The 19,164-nt window shown below is 32.5% G+C and overlaps 1 protein-coding gene across 3 annotated transcripts; it reads left to right on the top strand.

Moving 5' to 3' along the window:
- The first annotated feature begins 4,596 nt into the window (after window positions 1–4,596).
- On the top strand, window positions 4,597–18,833 carry LOC127723269 (mitochondrial nicotinamide adenine dinucleotide transporter SLC25A51-like). Of its 3 annotated transcripts, none has more exons than XM_052229838.1 (2): window positions 4,597–4,639; window positions 17,401–18,833. In XM_052229838.1, the coding sequence occupies exon 2, from the start codon at window positions 17,508–17,510 to the stop codon at window positions 18,444–18,446; it is 939 nt and encodes a 312-aa protein (XP_052085798.1). In that variant the 5' UTR covers window positions 4,597–4,639; window positions 17,401–17,507; the 3' UTR covers window positions 18,447–18,833. The 3 variants fall into 3 exon arrangements, with proteins under 3 accessions (XP_052085798.1, XP_052085797.1, XP_052085796.1); XM_052229837.1 differs by having other exon boundaries at window positions 4,597–4,671; XM_052229836.1 differs by having other exon boundaries at window positions 4,597–4,723.
- Window positions 18,834–19,164: the final 331 nt, after the last annotated feature.

Genomic DNA, 19,164 nt, shown 5'->3' with positions numbered 1-19,164 from the left:
GCCTCCAATACAAATGCCGAGAGGATACGGTGGGGTGGCAATATTGTGGCGAAAAGAACTAGACCCCTTAATTTCGACTTTGAAAGCAGGAAATAGTAGAATTCAATGCATTGAAATAGAAGGAGATCCTAACATCATCATTGTTTTCTTATATCTACCATGCAAAGGACCCACTAACAGTACACAAGAGCTACTAGAATGTATAGACCAACTGAATGAGATTGTATGTACATACTCCAATACTCATCAGATAATTATAGGAGGAGACTTTAATGAAGACATAATTAATGGTGCTTCCTCTCATAGAAAGAAATATATCAATGACTTTATGCAAGACCATGAGCTATCTTCAAAAGAAACTGGACTTACCTTTATACATTCAAATGGAAAAGATGCCACTGCCATTGACTTTATTCTTTATCAAAATAAATATTCAGAGAACATAATAGATATACAGAAACTAAATGTAACTTCAAATGTTTCGGACCACTATCCTCTGTTATTGTCTGTTTTACATCTTCAGAAAAAGCTCAATATTATTAAAAACTCTCAAACATCTGCAAAAACATTTAACACAAGAATAAAATGGGACAAAATTGATACAGGAAAATATGCACGCCTCATCTCTACAGAAATTAGCTCAACAAAATGTAAAATACAAAATCGTGAAGACCTTGACAGCGGATTCAACACTTTAAATAACATCATAATTAAAGCTACAAAAGATATTGCTCCTAAATCAAAAAAAGGAAAAAAGAAGCCAAAATTACAAGTGATGAATGAGGAAATTCGTAAAGCTATCAGTAACAAGAAAATAGCGTTCTATAATTTGAAAAGTAACGGAAGCATTAATGATCCACACAACTACTACCTGAAACAAAAGAAGCTAACAACTTACGAACTGAGGAAGCAATGTCGCTTAGAAATAGCAATTAGAAGAATAAATGAGAGGCAAAAACTAATTGATTCTAAAGTCACAGATACCAAAACGTTTTTTAGAATGATTAGAAATCAAAGAGGAAAAATGTCAAAACATATAGATTAGCTCAATGTTGATAATCAAATCTATAACAGTGACAACCAAATTATTAACGGCTGGCATATACATTTTGGAGAACTAGCTAAAAAGTCTGTCAATACAAAGTTCGATCATAAACATTTGGAAAATGTTGAAAAAGAAGTTAAAGTTATATCTGATATTTGTCAAAATAGATATATTCATATGCAAGTGACTGATGAAGAAGTAGAAAAAGCAATATCAAGTTTGAACAAAAACAAAGCAGCAGACATTTATGGAATCACAGCAGAAAATATTATATATGGTGGTGAAGATCTGAAAGCTTATATACGTGAACTAATAAATATGTCATTTAAATACTGTTATGTTCCAGACCTACTCAAAATTGGCACATTATTTCCAATATTTAAAAACAAAGGCAATATTAAAGATGCTACTAACTACCGTGGAATTACTGTCACTCCAACCTTATCGAAAATAATAGAAAAGATCTTGAAACTAAGAGAAAATATAAAAATTATCGAATCTCAAAACCCGTTACAAAGTGGATTCACAGAGGATACCACCCCACGTATGTGTGAACTCATCATAGAGGAGTTTGAGAGAGAAAATAAAGACCTAAAAAGACCAACTTACATAGCACTGCTTGATGGGAAGTCAACCTTTGATGTAGTAGTACATGCAAACCTCATTAGAAGACTCTTCCAAATTGGAATATCTGATCAATCTCTACTAATGATACAAAATCTTTACCAAAATGCTGCTACATGTATTAAATGAAATGGTCACCTTTCGGAACCTTTCTTAGTAGAACAAGGAGTACGTCAAGGTGGAGCTATATCTGCTGACTTGTATAAAGTATATGTCAACCCTTTATTGAACCTCTTGTGTGAAACAGGACTCGGCGGAAAAATTGGTAACATAAACTGTTGTGTACCTACCTGCGCTGATGATGTCGCTATTATAGCAACAAATCCACTGGAGATACAGTCCATGGTTGATATTGCAGTTGACTTCAGTCGAAGAGAAGGATACTTATTACAACCTACTAAAAGTGTAATACTGCCAGTAAGAACAACCTCAAAAACAATAGAAACTGGAGAAGGATTTTGGAATATGGATGATAAGCCAATGCCAGTAGTTAAAACAGCAACACACATTGGAATACATAAATCAGAAAAAAACTCAGTCCAGTTAACAGTTGAAGAAAACATCAAAAAAGCAAGACGCACTTTATATAGTTTAATGGGATCAGGTCTTCATGGAACCAACGGTTTGGACCCAGAAACAATTATCTCACTAGTTAAAACTTTTGTACTACCTATTCTTACTTATGGACTAGAAATTTTGATCCCAAAAGGAAAATCTCTAACAACTCTTAATCTATACCACAAGAAATTATTAAAACAGCTACTATCATTATCTACAAATACAGCAGACCCAGCCATTTATATACTCTCTGGCATGATACCTATTGAAGCTGAGTTAAATATCAAAATTTTGACATTATTTTGGACCATCACGAGATCAGAAAAAAACTTCAAATGTGTGGAGAATAGCGGAAAGGCAGCTTAAATTAAAATCTTTCAATAGTAACAGTTGGTTCATTGATATTAAAAAACTCTGTTTGTTATATAATATAGAAAATATAGAAAACTTTCTGGACAATCCACTAACAAAAAACAAATGGAAATCCTTTATAAACAATAAAGTGCAAAGCTACTGGACCAATAAAATTCTTGATGACTCAAAGATGAACTCAACTCTTCGGTATATAAATTGTCAATATTCTATTGGGAAAATACACCCATTGATCACTACAAAAACAGCCAACAATAGAGACATTGTAAGGATTCATACAAGAACCAAAATTGCTACAGGAACATATATATTTCAATCGAATCGAGCATCATTCAATAAAAACAAAGTCAGTCCAACATGTAAACTTTGTAATAAGAGTCCTGAAATCTTGTCACATTTTTTACTAACATGTGAGTCACTTGAAACCGACAGGAAAAGACTGATGAAGATAATAATTGATATGGGGAGTGAACTTTTACCAAAATCTTGCTTTGTAGAGGAAGTAGACTTAGTTCAGCTAATAGTTAATCCTTTCTACTATACTGTGGATAAACGTAACAATGAAATTGTTCAAAATATTACTGGACAACTAGAGTGTGTGTAGACAGCTTATTAACAATCTGCATATGAAGCGGTATGAACTGCTAACCAAACAACAAAAATGTGAAAAGAAAAACAACCTTTCATGAGGAGTAAATATAATGTAAACTATATATGACATTAAGCTGATGATCAGGGTGGGAATCTCCACAGGTATCATCAGTTGTAATCGAATCAAATAGACGGTTATCAACCAATAATAAATTTGGTTATTATATGGGTGCATACAGATTAAAATTAAATATAAATTTTATCTTTTTATTGTCAAATCATATATTAATTGTACATAATGGTGGCGGTACAGAAGTCATTTTTATTGATATATTACTATGTATTCATAATTGGATTAGACATTCATTGCGTATTATTATATTGTGTGGTGAAGGATATTATATATATTCAACTCCATTGGAGGTGTGCCTACATTGGTAGAATTTATCTCGATACAGTTACAGATGCAGATACAGTGGCATATATTTCAAGTATGTTTAGGCGGAGAACAAACTAACAAAATTTATCAGGTAGGTCCTAGACCTGTGATGGCGATCGACCGTAATTAAGTGCAGAAACGTTTGCTTTGTTGTCCTGAAAATGTATCTTTTTCGCCAATGTATCTGTAAAAAAATTTTGCATTTTGTTGACATGAATATCTTTCTTTTTCGCCAATGTATCTGTAGAAATTTTTGCACTTTGTTGTTTTGAATATGTATCTTTTTCGCCAATGTATCTGCAGAAATTTCTGCACTTTGTTGTTTTAAATATGTAGCTTTTTTGTCAATGTATCTGTCAGAGAAATTTTTCACGGCAGCTTACTTTGTTGTCCTTGATATGTAACTTTTTCGCCAATGTATCTGTAGAAATTTTTGCACTTTGATGTCCTGAATAGACAGACTATCTTTTAATTTTTCCCTTATTCAATGTTATCAAGATCGAAACTTTCGTCGGCTGATCCCCCCTTTTTCATATGTATATCTAACCCGAAAATTCACGGTCAGTCCCTCCAAGGGGCGGATTCAGCCGGCGGGGTGTGGCTGGCGTGCGCACCCCTAAAATTTGCAAAGCATGGTTGTCCTAAGCTTAATAAAGAATATTTCGATAATTTTACCTCAAAAATATTTTCGCATCGCTACGCTCGGCGAACATTTAAGTTAGCGCCCATCCCCCCTTCCCCCCACCAACCTATATTCCTGGACCCGCCCCTGCCTCCCCGTAATCGATCTCTCCTTCTTGTGATTAAATGTAGCAATCGGGCGAAGTATATCGACACAAATAACGAAATATAAGTGTTAATATATATCATAAAACCTGGGACTATAATAGTCCCAGATAAAACACATTACTTGAAATGATCCAAATTGTAATACCCAATTTAGGTTGTCAAAATTGTATGAATTGTCTCCCCTGAAAAGATGCTGCAGAATGTGCAAATCTCAAAATACAGTCAGTATGATTCTACGAATTTCTGCATCATGGTAAAGACGCAAAAGCCTCCAAATGAATGCATTAACTAGCAATATCCATCATGTAATAAAACATTGATATACCTTAAAAAAGGGGGAGGATATTTTCTGCCGTAATTTTCAGTCTGGTCTAAAAAAGGTCAACTTTATAAAAGACGTATAAATTAAACTAAAATCAAAACAATCTTTTGAAGTCGATCATGAGTCGAAGTTAATGTTGATTATTCTGCTCCTTGTGGGCGGTGTGATTAAAATAAGCAATAAAATATTTGTTTGTTTGAGTGTTAACATTAGTCCAAATAATTATGAGGTCTTGAAAGGCTACTATATTTTTTTGCTTTTACAGCGACGTTGTAAGGCATCAAAGCATAAAAATATAGTAGCCTTTCAAGACGTCATAATTATATGGACTATCTTAACATGATTAAATACAATATGAACAGCATACAGAAGGAGAAAAAACGCCTTTGTGGTCACCTTGCCTTGTACTAAATGCTACTAGTGTACCTGCCTCGCTTTAGAGATGTTACGGCCATAAACCCGTTCTGTCATATGTCGTTTTGGCCATACACCACTTCGGACTTGGTTGTTTCGGTCCATTATGATTTTTTCTTAATGTCCGTGTCTATCAATGTTTTGAATAAAAAAAATAAGAAGTAAGTAAATATTTCTTTATATATGATTAGACATAAAAAATGTACCAGTCGGCAGAGCCAGGTAAATATATAAATTTTCTAACTTTTTATCAGAAGATTGAAGTCTAGAAAATATAAACCCCCACCAGAGACATATGTACACATATGTGTGTACAGGTCTCTGCCTCCATTACTATGAAAGTGCATTAAAGTCATACTTGCCAACTCGCATGATATTCGCGTGTAATACATGCTTTTTCAACGGTTTATACACGAGAATTTTGTCACATGGTGTGTACACGCTTTTCGTTACTTTATACGCCATTACACGCTTTTTCGTTGTTTTGATTTTTTGGTAGTTATTGAGATCACGATTCACAGGGTTTTCATTAATAGACGATAAATACCGAGAATTTTGTAGTAATTGTTGAGTCGCCATTGTTTATTTACGATGTGGACGAACAACAAAAGCCCTTCACTTCAGGTAAGTTTGTAAGTAGGTTTTAAGATTTTGTTACTTCTTTCTCTCAAATTGACATTGGGGAAATATCCAGCAGAAAGAGGTCACTTTCTGGACCTGTACTGTCGTCTCAAGAGCCGAGTGCTAAGCGAAAACGATACGTGTGTACGTACCAAAAAAGTTGGGAGTCCATGTTAAAATGAATCAAAAGAAAGTGACAGAGGGCCATTGTGCACCCTATGTTACTCTCATATTTATATTGGATCATCTGCAAACATTATCAATCATTTGCAATCATAACAACATGTGTGAGAGGATGTAACTATTTGATAAAGCATTCAATGGTATTCAAATTATAAAATATTTTTCATTTTCAGTTTCAAATCTAGCCAACAGATTTCCACAGGCCATATGGGAAGGGAATATCACAAAACTGTTGAATCAGTTCTCAGAGTACCAGCTGTCTTCTGATGAACTACCCAGTTTTGACCAGACAATAGCAGATGTAGATGACATTTTTAACGGCAAAAAATATGTCATGACATTCTTTCAACGCTTGCTATTTAAACGTTTAATATTTTAGTTTTGCCAAATAACAATTCTGACTGTGAGAGAGCATTTTCAATTATAAAGAAATTTACACTGAATTTAGATCAGAACTCAATGATATATTGACACTGTGTGCCTTGTTATCATGTAAATGTAACCAAACTGGCAGTTATTTTGAATATTTGCCTAGTAGTGTTGTTTTGAAAGCAGCAAAAATAGGCCACTGTTGAATGCAATAAAAGTTTACAGTAGAATATTGTTTTTTTGTCGAGCCTTCGACTTTAGTCGAAAAAGCGAGACATAGCGATCCTTCATTCCGTCGGCGTCTTCGTCGTCGTTGTCGTCGGCGGCGTCCACAAATATTCACTCTGTGGTTAAAGTTTTTGAAATTTTAATAACTTTCTTAAACTATCCTGGATTTCTACCAAACTTGGACAGAAGCTTGTTTATGATCATAAGATAGTATCCAGAGGTAAATTTTGTAAAAATAAAATTCCATTTTTTCCGTATTTTACTTATAAATGGACTTAGTTTTTCTGCCAGTAAATGTTACATTCACTCTGTGGTTAAAGTTTTTAAAATTTTAATAACTTTCTTAAACTATCCTGGGTTTGTACCAAACTTGGACAGAAGCTTGTTTATGATCATAAGATAGTATCTAGAAGTAAATTTTATAAAAAAATAAATCCATTTTTTCCTTATTTTACTTTTAAATGGACTTAGATTTTCTGCCAGGAAACAACACATTCACTCTGTGGTTAAAGTTTTTAAAATTTTAATAACTTTCTTATACTATTTTGGATTTGTACCAAACTTGAACAGAAGCTTGTTTATTATCAAAAGCTAGTATCTAGAAGGAAATTTTGTAAAAAAATAAATCCATTTTTTCCATATTTTACTTTTAAATGGACTTAGATTTTCTGCCAGGAAACAACATATTCACTCTGTGGTTAAAGTTTTTAAAATTTTAATAACTTTCTTATACTATTTTGGATTTGTACCAAACTTGGACAGAAGCTTGTTTATGATCAAATGCTAGTATCTAGAAGGAAATTTTGTTTTCTTCCAGTTAACATTACATTCAGTCTGCAGTTAAAGTTTTTAAACATTTATTAGATTCATAAACTATCCTGGAATTTTACCAAACTTGGACAGAAACTTCTTACAATCAAAAGATAGTATCAAGAGGAATATTTTTATTGATTTACTTCCTCGTTTTTGTTGAGCCTGCGATTAACAGAAAAAGTAGGCGAGACACTGGGTTCCGCGAAACCCTTACAAATTTTTTTTATTAACAAATTTGTATGATGTTCATTTTAAAAAGTCCGCATTTACATCTCGTGTTTTCACACGCTTTTTGACATGTCATGTCATGACATGATTTTTCATTGTCAGAGGTTGGCAGGTATGATTAAAGTTCTTTTTAAAGTTATTAAAGGTATATAAATGAGAGTATATACAACAAATCTCTTTTGATATAAAATAAAAGTATTGCTGAAACTACTTTTATTACATGGCCGAAGTGGTACAAGTCTGAAATGACCACGGCCGAATCAACCAAGGACGAAACCGGCTCCATGGCCGAAACGTCTTGTTTCTCTTGCCTTGACAGGATTTACGATTTCCGGATTTTGTTCATTTCTGTTACCATAGTTACCAGTAACCGCCGATAATTTTGTTTCTTTCAAAACTTCCTGAAGCAAATTTCGGTTTCTCATACTTTTTCAAGTAATTACCCAAATGATTAAGTCGAAATATTCTGCTCTATAATGACAACATTATTTTCCGAGAATAGAGATTGCTGTTGAGAAGGGCATGAAATAATCGAGTTACGAGTAACAGGAGGTGTCCAAGAATGCAAATTGCAGTGTCACTAATTTCAGTGATTAGAAAACCATGGATTTTTCTATATATACAAAGACTTTGTGTCAGGAAATTTGGACTGTGAATGATATCCAAAGCGCAAGAATCGTGAAACACATTGCTACAAAAAACATGACTGAAATACAGAAATTGACACAAGCACGAACTTGTGCGATCTATGACCATATAATAATATTGAGTACAAAAAGTCGTCCAACGTACAAAATGTATTATAGCAAGCCCTTAGATTTACCATGTTTACCCTCTGTCCCCAACCCCTCAATAGAGTCATTAAACAACTTCTTTTTGGTTAAGTTCATGTTTTACATTGTATTTTTTGCACGGCTGCATAAGAATCAAAAAAGCATAAACCCTAGTATTTTCAACACAGTTTGAGTTTTCATTTCACTCTGTACTCATAATACTTGTAAAGGGCACTACAAACCATAGCTTAGAAAGCAAAATGAATTTGATGTAGGTAGTCAAAAATAGAGCATTTCTCCACCTTTTTGCTATTTACTAAAAATAGGTTTCTAAAGCAGCAATTACATGTAGAACAGTGGTTGCCAATCAGAAATATTATTAAAAACTTGAAAAATTATGCAGAATTCCTTATATATATATATATATATATATATATATATATATATGATATAAGCTTAATTACCCTTGCAAATGAACAGTCTGATTGAAACCAGCCCCCACTATCTACATATGGATAGTGGGGGCTGGTTTTAATCAGACTGGCATATGAAGAACACGTCACAAAAGGGTTTGGAGGAAATAAAAATAAAATAATAAAATCATCCCACCCGCCCCATTTTAAAAAAAAATTTGGATGAAAATCTACTAATTAATTTTAGTTGGCCTTAAGAGAAAAATAGAAGAAAAAAATTTGTGACAAGAAGAAAAAATTAGCGACAAGAAGACAAATTTAGTGACAAGAAAGTTTAAACACTATAAAAACAATCAATTAATAGAAAAAGTGAATTCATTCCAGCTGATTTTTTGTTGTTTAATAAAGTTACAAATTTATTTTATTCAGTAGCACTACAGTTATATTATGAATTTTTAGTGAAAAAAAAAAAAACATTTTAAAGTATGTATCAATCTGAACATTTTGCAACAATCCCAGAATCATTATCATGTCACAACAGGGAGTTAATTGGTAATTAAATTATGTAAATAAAAGCACATGGCAATTACTCTTAATATACAAGCATACATGAGGAGCTAATCCTTCAATCATCTGTTTATACCAATTGTCCATAAAGAATTGAGAAAAATAGCTTAACAAAATTTAAGAATGAAGAAATAACCCATAAACACAAACCCATCCAACACAAATTCAAACATTCATAACCTTATGATTTTTAACTACATGCATGTAAGTAGTGAAAACACATTTATATAAAAAAAAAAACACCTTTAATTACCATGATTTCTATTAAGATTTCTTGGCGCTAAATTAAGTCTTTTTGTCGCTAAATTATTCTTCTTGTCGCTCCTTTACGCTTCTTGTCACTTCCTGATGCTTCTTGTTACTAATTAGTGAGACCAAGCTCAGTGTGTAGGTCTAGTTCAAAGCAGGTTTATATTCATATCGAACACATTATCATGTTCTCGTCCTGAATATGGATTTAGTTCAGTTGTAAGTTTTTAATTTTTATTTGAAGATTTGAATAATCTCCTCTTAATCTTCTCCAAAAATACAAGTAAATTTTTTTAACAACCCTTTAAATCTCAAGTTTTGGTAGACCAAAACATGTCATAATTTTTTTCCTGGTATACAAATATTTTTATAACTAAGAAATCTACTGCACACAGATGTTAAGTAACTGTGCAGGGCCTTCAAATATTAATTGCTCCCTGGAGAATAGTAAATTGCAGTATTTTTCAGAAAATGCACCAATGAGATTTTGATTGACCTTGAAATTATACTTTTATGAATAGTAAATATAAAATGAGAAGATGTGGTATGATTGCCAATGAAATAACTCTCCACCAGATACCAAATGACATTGAAGCTAACAACTATAGGTCAACGTACATGAACAGCCTTCAACAATGAGCAAAAGCCATACCGCATAGACAGCTATCAATGACAGACAATTAAAAACTCAATTACAGCAATGTAGTCAAGAAAAATTCAAGAAAAGAAGAAAATGTGAATTATTTACAGATACTGCATAAGTGAAAAAAATCTGAATGTCTAAGGGATATAACTCTACATGTACCTCCAAAATAGTTCACTGGTACAAGAAAATTAAAAAATGGGGATCATGTTGCTCAGTCTTTAGTTTTCCATGTAGTGTTTTGTAGACTGTTGTTTGTCTTTTCATTGTTTTTTGATATTTTCCCATGGAAAACATGAATTGTTGGTTTTTCTTTGACTTTGATGTTTGACTATTGATATTTTCTTCCTTTTTAGCTCACAGGGGCCCGAAGGGCCCCATGTGAGCTAATGCCATCACTTGGCATCCGTCGTCGTTGTTGTCTGTCGTCGTAAACTATACAAAAAATCTTCTCCTCTGAAACTACGGGGTCAAATACCTTCAAACTTTAACTAAATGTTCCTTAGGGTATCTAGTTTATAAATTGTATTTAAAGTTTTGATCCATCGACAAACATGGCCGCCATGGCTAAAAATAGAACATAGGGGTCAAATGCAGTTTTTGGCTTATATCACAAAAACTAAAGCTTTTAGAGCAAATCTGACATGGGATAAAATTGTTCAATTGGTCAAGATCTATCAGCTCTGAAATTTTCAGACGAATCGAACAACCCATTGTTGGGTTGCTGCCACCGAATTGGTAGTTTTAACAAAATTTTGCAGTTTTTATACGACCGCAAAAAAATTTTGTGGTCGTATATTGGTATGACGTTGGCGTCGTCTTCGTCGTCGTCGTCGTCCGGCGTATATATATATATACATATTGGTTTTCGCACTCTAACTTTAGTTTAAGTGAATGGATCTTTTTGAAATTTGACCATAAGGTTAAATACCACAAAAGGAAGGTTGGGATTGATTTTGGGGGTTATGGTACCAACAGTTAAGGAATAAGGGGCCAAAAAGGGGCCAAAAATGAGCATTTTCTAGTTTCCAGACAATAACTGTGGAACGGTGTATGGATCTCTCTGAAATTATACTACAAGTTTCCATACCACAAAGGGATGGTTAGGATTTGCTTTGGGGGGTTATGGCTCAAACCGTTTAGGAATTAGGGGCAAAAAAGGGGGAAAAACAAGGTTGTCCTGGTTAATGGACAAATACTTTAGTACAAAACATAATTTAAAGCAGTGTAAGGGAGATAAATCAAATACATCATTGAAATTATCTCCCTTACACTGCTTTTAAATTATGTATAAAGTAATGGTTAATGAACAATAAAGATAATCTAAAACAGTGTAAGGGAGGTAATCAAAATACAACGTTTTGGTTACTTCCCTTACACTGCTTTTAAATTATGTTTAAAGAAATGCATATTTATAAAGGAAGACCAGTAAAAATATCTGCAAATGTTTTCATCTTTTTTTTTACAAAAAAATCCATATGAAAGATTTGACACTATATTTTTATTAATTCTATTATAAAATAGATTAAGTTAGCACTATGGTAAATTTTAATGGGTAATTATGGTTGCCAACTCCATTGGAAATTGGAATTGAGATTATGACCATATCTTGAGGGAAAGAATTTTTTTGGGGGAAAAAGGGGGGGGGGATAAAAAGAAATTGTGGGGGGCCAATTTTTTCTCATTTCAGATTTCAGAAATTAAAAAGAATTATTCTTCAAATATTATTTTTTTTTCAAATTTCAAATATTGAAAAATTTCAAGAAGTAATCTTTAATTGCACAGTATGGCGCATTAGATTTGTAAAATCTTTGATCACATTTATTTATTTGTTATGCCGAATCTAACAGTGTATTTAGATTTTTAATTTTGGGTCCAGTTTTCAAATTGGTCTACATTAATGTCCAAAGGGTCCAAAATTAAACTTTGTTTGATTTTAGCAAAAATTGAATATATGAGGTTCTTTGATATGCTGAATCTAAACATGTATTTAGATTTTTGATTTTTGGCCCAGTTTTCAAGTTGGTCCAAATTGGGGTCCAAAATTAAACTTTGTTTGATTTCAACAAAAATTGAATATATGGGGTTCTTTGATATGCTGAATCTAACCATGTATTTAGATTTTTTATTTGTGGACCCCGTTATCTAATTGGTTCATATTGAGGTCAAAAGGGTCCAAAATTAAACTTTGTTTGATTTCATCTAAAATTGAATTATTGGGGTTCTTTGATATTCCAAATCTTACCGTGTATTTAGGTTTTTAATTTTGGGTCCTGTTTTTTAAATTGGTCTACATTGAGGTCCAAAGGGTCCAAAATTAAACTTAAGTTTGATTTTGACAAAAATTGAATTCTTTGGGTTCTTTGATTTGCTGAATCTAAACATGTGTTTAGATTTTTGATTATGGGCCCAGTTTTCAAGTTGGTCCAAGATAGGGTCCAGTATTTAAACTTTGTTTGATTTCAACAAAAATTGAATATATGGGGTTCTTTGATATGCTGAATCTAAACATGTATTTAGATTTTTGATTATGGGCCCAGTTTTCAAGTTGGTCCAAATTGGGGTCCAAAATTAAACTTTGTTTGATTTCAACAAAAATTGAATATATGGGGTTCTTTGATATGCTGAATCTAACCATGTATTTAGATTTTTTATTTGTAGGCCCCGCTATCAAATTGGTTCATATTGAGGTCAAAAGGGTCCAAAATTAAACTTTGTTTGATTTCATCGAAAATTGAATTATTGGGGTTCTTTGATATGCCAAATCTAACCGTGTTTTTAGATTTTTAATTTGGGTCCCGTTTTTTAAATTGGTCTTCATTGAGGTCCAAAGGGTCCAAAATTAAACTTAGTTTGATTTTAACAAAAATTGAATTCTTGGGGTTCTTTGATATGCTGAATCTAAACATGTGTTTAGATTTTTGATTATGGGCCCAGTTTTCAAGTTGGTCCAAGTTGGGGTCCAAAATTAAACTTTTTTTGATTTCAACAAAAATTGAATATATGGGGTTCTTTGATATGCTGAATCTAACCATGAATTTAGATTTTTTATTTGTGGGCCCCGCTATCAAATTGGTTCATATTGAGGTCAAAAGGGTCCAAAATTAAACTTTGTTTGATTTCATCAAAAATTGAATTATTGGGGTTCTTTGATATTCCAAATCTAACCGTGTATTTAGATTTTTAATTTTAAGTCCCGTTTTTTAAATTGGTCTACATTAAGGTCCAAAGGGTCCAAAATTAAACTTAGTTTGATTTTAGCAAAAATTGAATTCTTGGGGTTCTTTGATATGCTGAATCTAAACATGTGTTTAGATTTTTGATTATGGGCCCAGTTTTCAAGTTTGTCCAAGTTGGGGTCCAAAATTAAACTTTGTTTGATTTTAACAAAAATTGAATATATGGGGTTCTTTGATATGCTGAATCTAACCATGTATTTTGATTTTGGACATTGGACCATAATAGGTAAATTAAAAAAATTCAAGTTCTTAGACCACATTCTTTCTGTGTCAGAAACCTATGCTGTGTCAAATATTTAATAACAATCCAAATTCAGAGCTGTATCAAGCTTGAATGTTGTGTCCATACTTGCCCCAACTGTTCAGGGTTCGACCTCTGCGGTCGTATCAAGCTGCGCCCCAGCGAAGCATTTTATTTGTTATTATTTTGAATATTATTATAGATATATATAAACTGAAAGCAGCAATAATGTTCAGCAAAGTAAGATTTACAAAAAAGTTAATATGACCATAATTGTCAATTGACCCCTTAATGAGTTATTGCCCTTTAAAGACAATTTTACACAATTTGTTCATCAAGTTTGCTAACATTTAAAAATCTTCTCCTCTGAAACTACTGGGCCAATTACCTTCAAACTTTAACTAAATGTTCCTTAGGGTATCTTGTTTATAAATTGTATCCGAAGTTTGTATCCATCGACAAACATGGCCGCCATGGCTAAAAATAGAACATAAGGGTCAAATGCAGTTTTTGGCTTATATCTCGAAATCTAAATCTGTTAGAGCAAATGTGACCGGGGTAAAATTGTTTAATTGGTCAAGATCTATCAGCCCTGAAATTTTCAGAAGAATGGAACAACCCATTGTTGGGTTGCTGCCACCGAATTGGTAGTTTTAACAAAATTTTGCAGTTTTTTGTTATTATTTTGAATATTATTATAGATATATATAAACTGTAAGCAGCAATAATGTTCAGCAAAGTAAGATCTTCACAAAAGTTAATATGATCATAATTGTCAATTGACCCCTTAATGAGTTATTGTCCTTTAAAGACAATTTTACACAATTTGTTCATCAAGTTTGCTAACATTTAAAAATCTTCTCCTCTGAAATACAGGTGAGCAATTCAGGCTCTTGAGAGCCTCTTGTTTTTATGGGTGTCTTCTGCCATCTTGGATTGTCAAGTGGCAGAACACAATAGGTCTAAATTTTCTATTTAGTGAGCAAATTTCAATGCAGGAGTGCAATTTAATAAGAATTTTCATTTAAATGAAAAAAATATGTGATTTTAAGTTATAATTGATCATTCTTTTACAAAAGTAGAATATTTTTGTTTGCGGCCAAAAAAAAGATATGTCTGTTTAAAGTTACATCATTAAAAAAAATAGGGTAGGAAGGTTGGTATTTCCATTTCATCTTATTTTTTGCAACATGATTTTGAGTCATGCAGTCTGTCTTCAATCGTTCCATGTTGTCCAGTTGTCCATGGGCAGAGTTTATCTGTATTTTTAATAATTGGATTATTTCCCTTGGTTAATGGATGGAAAAAAATGACGGCAAAGTGTTTTTTGCATCACACAAGTTGCGACTTTCCTTTAAACTGCCACCATATTCACAATTGTGAACATTGGGATGTATCAGGCAATAGATTTATTTAATTGGCAACTCTAACTTCACTTTTGACACGAGTTCAGTTAATTTTTCACTTTAAGATCGAAAAAAAAATGACCTCAGGTTGGCGCTCAGAAATAGGGTCGGTCAAGTATAAACGGTAAACAGACATATATATATTTTTTTTGGCCTGATTCAGATTTTTTTTAAACTTTGCATTTAAAGTGGAGGTAACTCAGAAATAGTTCAAATTGTAATGGAATCTACAGAAAATTTTTGTTATTTTATATTATAGCAGGCAAAAACGAGCAGTGACCCCATTTTTAACCGTATTTCCAATGGAACACATCAGTTATTAATTTGATGATGTACGGCGGGCTGGCAGCTGCCAAACAGTGTCCATGCAATAACTTAAAAAAGCTTTGATGAAATCTTTCAAATTTAAATATGTTGTTTCCTATGACTAAATGAAGGTCAAGTTGTATTCTCACAATTTTAGCTTTTATCGTTGTTGAGTTGTAGATGTTTTTAAGTAGTGAAAAGTGATACTCAGTGTTGTCTGTGCAATAACTTGATAACGTTTTGACAAAATCTTTCAGAGTTTAGATGTGTTATTTTCTAGATGACATTTTGCAGTCTTTTATTGATATTTTTTAACCTTGATTTCCAAGATTTTATTTAAATATTAATACATTTAAATATTTTGTTTCTTACATTTTTACACAATTATTTTTAAATAGATCATTTTGTTTTTATCTTGTTAATATTGAAAATATACATGATATATATATATATATTAAAGTGTAATATACATAAACATTTCCCACAGGCCAATTTTATATAGATAATATTGCAATTATTAAAGACAATTATCATGATTACAACCACACTCAGTGTGTGTATTACACACAGAGCTATGTTTTACACACAGATAGGGCTGGGACTTGTCACTCCCCATGCATTTGTAAGTATCTTATTCTTCTGTAATATGATATGTTGTCTTGCATTCTTTTATATATGTGTAGCCAGAGACATATAAACTAAATGTATATATATGTCTCTGGGGTAGCATGTAAAAATGGTCATTATTTGGTTATTGGGATTCAAATTATGTTTTGTATTAATATTAATTACAAGTTTTCAAATTATTTGTTTCAAAATTTAGTAACACCTAATTAAAGACTTGGTAAAGACTTACTGAAAAATTATTACACCAGGGTTTTCGATATCACAAACTAGTCAAAACATTTACTAAATTTTATCATCGGTATAAGGACATCATTCCTAAATATAGCTCAACATGCAGACTTCTTATACGTTCAGGTATTTCACATCCAATTTTTTGGAAATATTCTTTATAAAGCACAAAAATGTCAGTATTCACCTCTGAAGCTAACAAAACCTTTAAATAGACTTATTAAGAAGGGATATAGTTACGATACTGTTGTCAGGTCATTAAAGATTGCATATTTTGGCGTTAATATTGATTCACTTATAGGGTCTTTGCATCGGCACTTAACACATTTATTTAAAAACCAGTTGTTGGCATGACACGGGTTATGTTCTTCTCATATATGTTATGATGGTATGACACTAAACCCCTAACGGGAAGGATTGTGCCTGATATTCATATGATGAAGACATAATCTTTCAATCAGTTTAATTGAAGTCTGGAGCTGGCATGTCAGTTAACTGCTAGTAGTCTGTTGTTATTTATGTATTATTGTCATTTTGTTTATTTTCTTTGGTTACATCTTCTGACATCAGACTCGGACTTCTCTTGAACTGAATTTTAATGTGCGTATTGTTATGCGTTTACTTTTCTACATTGGCTAGAGGTATAGGGGGAGGGTTGAGATCTCATAAACATGTTTAACCCCGCCGCATTTTTGCGCCTGTCCCAAGTCAGGAGCCTCTAGCCTTTGTCAGTCTTGTATTATTTTTAATTTTAGTTTCTTGTGTACAATTTGGAGTTTAGTATGGCGTTCATTATCACTGAACTAGTATATATATTTGTTTAGGGGCCAGCTGAAGGACGCCTCCGGGTGCGGGAATTTCTCGCTGCATTGAAGACCTGTTGGTGACCTTCTGCTGTTGTCTGTTCTATGGTCGGGTTGTTGTCTCTTTGACACATTCCCCATTTCCATTCTCAATTTTATTGCATGGACCATTGGTGTCCTCAAATTTTGGAGATTTTCCAAATGTTGTTTTACATTTATTTACATATAGATTGCTTATACCTGTTTTAAGTCTTTTATATCATGTATACGGTTAAGCAACAATTTTGATCTTTCCTTTATCCATTACAGATTTGAGAAGAAGCCAGATTCTGCAGGATGTTGATAATTGACAAGAATATGTCGAACTGTCAAATGTATTGTGTCTATAATCCAATTATTAAATAACATTTCATATCATGAAGAACCACAATATGGAAAATATAGTACAAAAACCTGGGACTATTTCTCAGAAGGAAATGTCAACCTATATCCATAGCAGAAATACAAAGGATTATGAAGAATTCATTAGTGGCTGGGGAGCAGCCTTCGTAAATATTGGGTTTACATTCCCCATTAATAAAGTGATGTTTCGACAGCAGCTGCATGGTGTGAGAGTTTGCAAGGCTGTAGGGCAGTTACAGAAAGAAGGCATCCGTCATTTGTATCGGGGATTGTTGTCCCCTTTGCTTCAGAAAACTACCTCACTTTCGCTTATGTTTGGATCCTATTATAAAATTCAACATTATTTGACAGTTGAACATCCATCTTTACCGCTCCATGGAGTTCGTATTTTTTCAGCATTAACTGCAGGAACCTTAGAAGCAGTGTTGTGTCCTTTTGAAAGAATTCAAGTTTTAATGCAAGATCGCCAGTATAAAGATCGTTTTGACAATACCGCTCATGCTTTTAAAGAGGTACGTAAATATGGATTCAGGGAATATTTTCGTGGATTATCAGCAGTTTTACTAAGAAATGGACCAAGCAATGTACCGTTTTTCCTCTTTAGAGATTACGCCATGGAAAATTTGCCAAGAGTTGATTCCCAAGCTGATAGAATATCTCAGGACTTTTTCTGTGGTGCTGTTTTAGGTGCATCTTTGAGTACTATATTTTATCCCGTCAATGTAGTGAAGGTTAAGATGCAATGTAAACTTAGTGGTGAATTTGACAGCTTTTGGAAAGTTTCCAAACAAGTATGGATTGAAAGAGACAGAAAACTTAAGAAATTGTTTAGAGGTGTACACATAAATTTTACCAGATCGTTTATATCATGGGGTATTATAAATGCAACTTATGAATTTTTAATGAGAAATATGTTTGGTAGTAATACAAGGCTTGCAGATTCCAAATCATAATATAGTTTGGTGTAAATATTACTGAATAAATTACACCTGACCATGTACAGGTAAAATGCACTACATATTTTTTGTAGGAAGTGGTAACATACAAATTACTACTTAGTGTAATCAGAAATATAGTATTACTCGTATATATATTAAATATAGCTAGAGAAATAATTTAATGAAACATTTATAGAAGTTGATAATTCTTTGGGAGAACATTATTTAGAATAAATGCTTTGCTAGTTTGTGGAAAGTGAAATTGGCAGTATCCATTTTGTGTGTGAAATTTGGTTGCTTTGCAATTGTATTCAGATGATTATCTCCCTCTGCAAATTTTTTTATTCATTGAAAAGCCCTGAAAGTAAAAAATTGTAGTGTAAATTTTACTTATCTTAAATATACAATCATAACAATGTACATTTTGTATCTTAAGAAACAGATAAATTGTTTTAAGCATTGCCAGATGAATATTAATACATCTTTAATTTTGCTTGCATGTTTATAATTGTAATTAATTTATTTCACAGATGTATAAAATAACTTATAGTAGTACAAATGTAATATTAATTCCTGATTAAGGTTACCTCTATCTGTATACTCCATTCTAGTTCACTCACAGTCATGTTAGTGGTTAGTGGTGTTAATACATTCAAGTTCAGTCTTGTGTGTTCTGTTTTATGATTTGAGGACAATGTTTGTCATGGTGTTATCCATCCTCGTGGTCAGGATT

This window comes from Mytilus californianus, unplaced genomic scaffold, assembly GCF_021869535.1.
Source record: "Mytilus californianus isolate M0D057914Y unplaced genomic scaffold, xbMytCali1.0.p SCAF_13, whole genome shotgun sequence".
In the NCBI taxonomy this organism is placed as follows: domain Eukaryota; kingdom Metazoa; phylum Mollusca; class Bivalvia; order Mytilida; family Mytilidae; genus Mytilus; species Mytilus californianus.
This window is presented reverse-complemented; position numbering and strand designations above follow the sequence as displayed.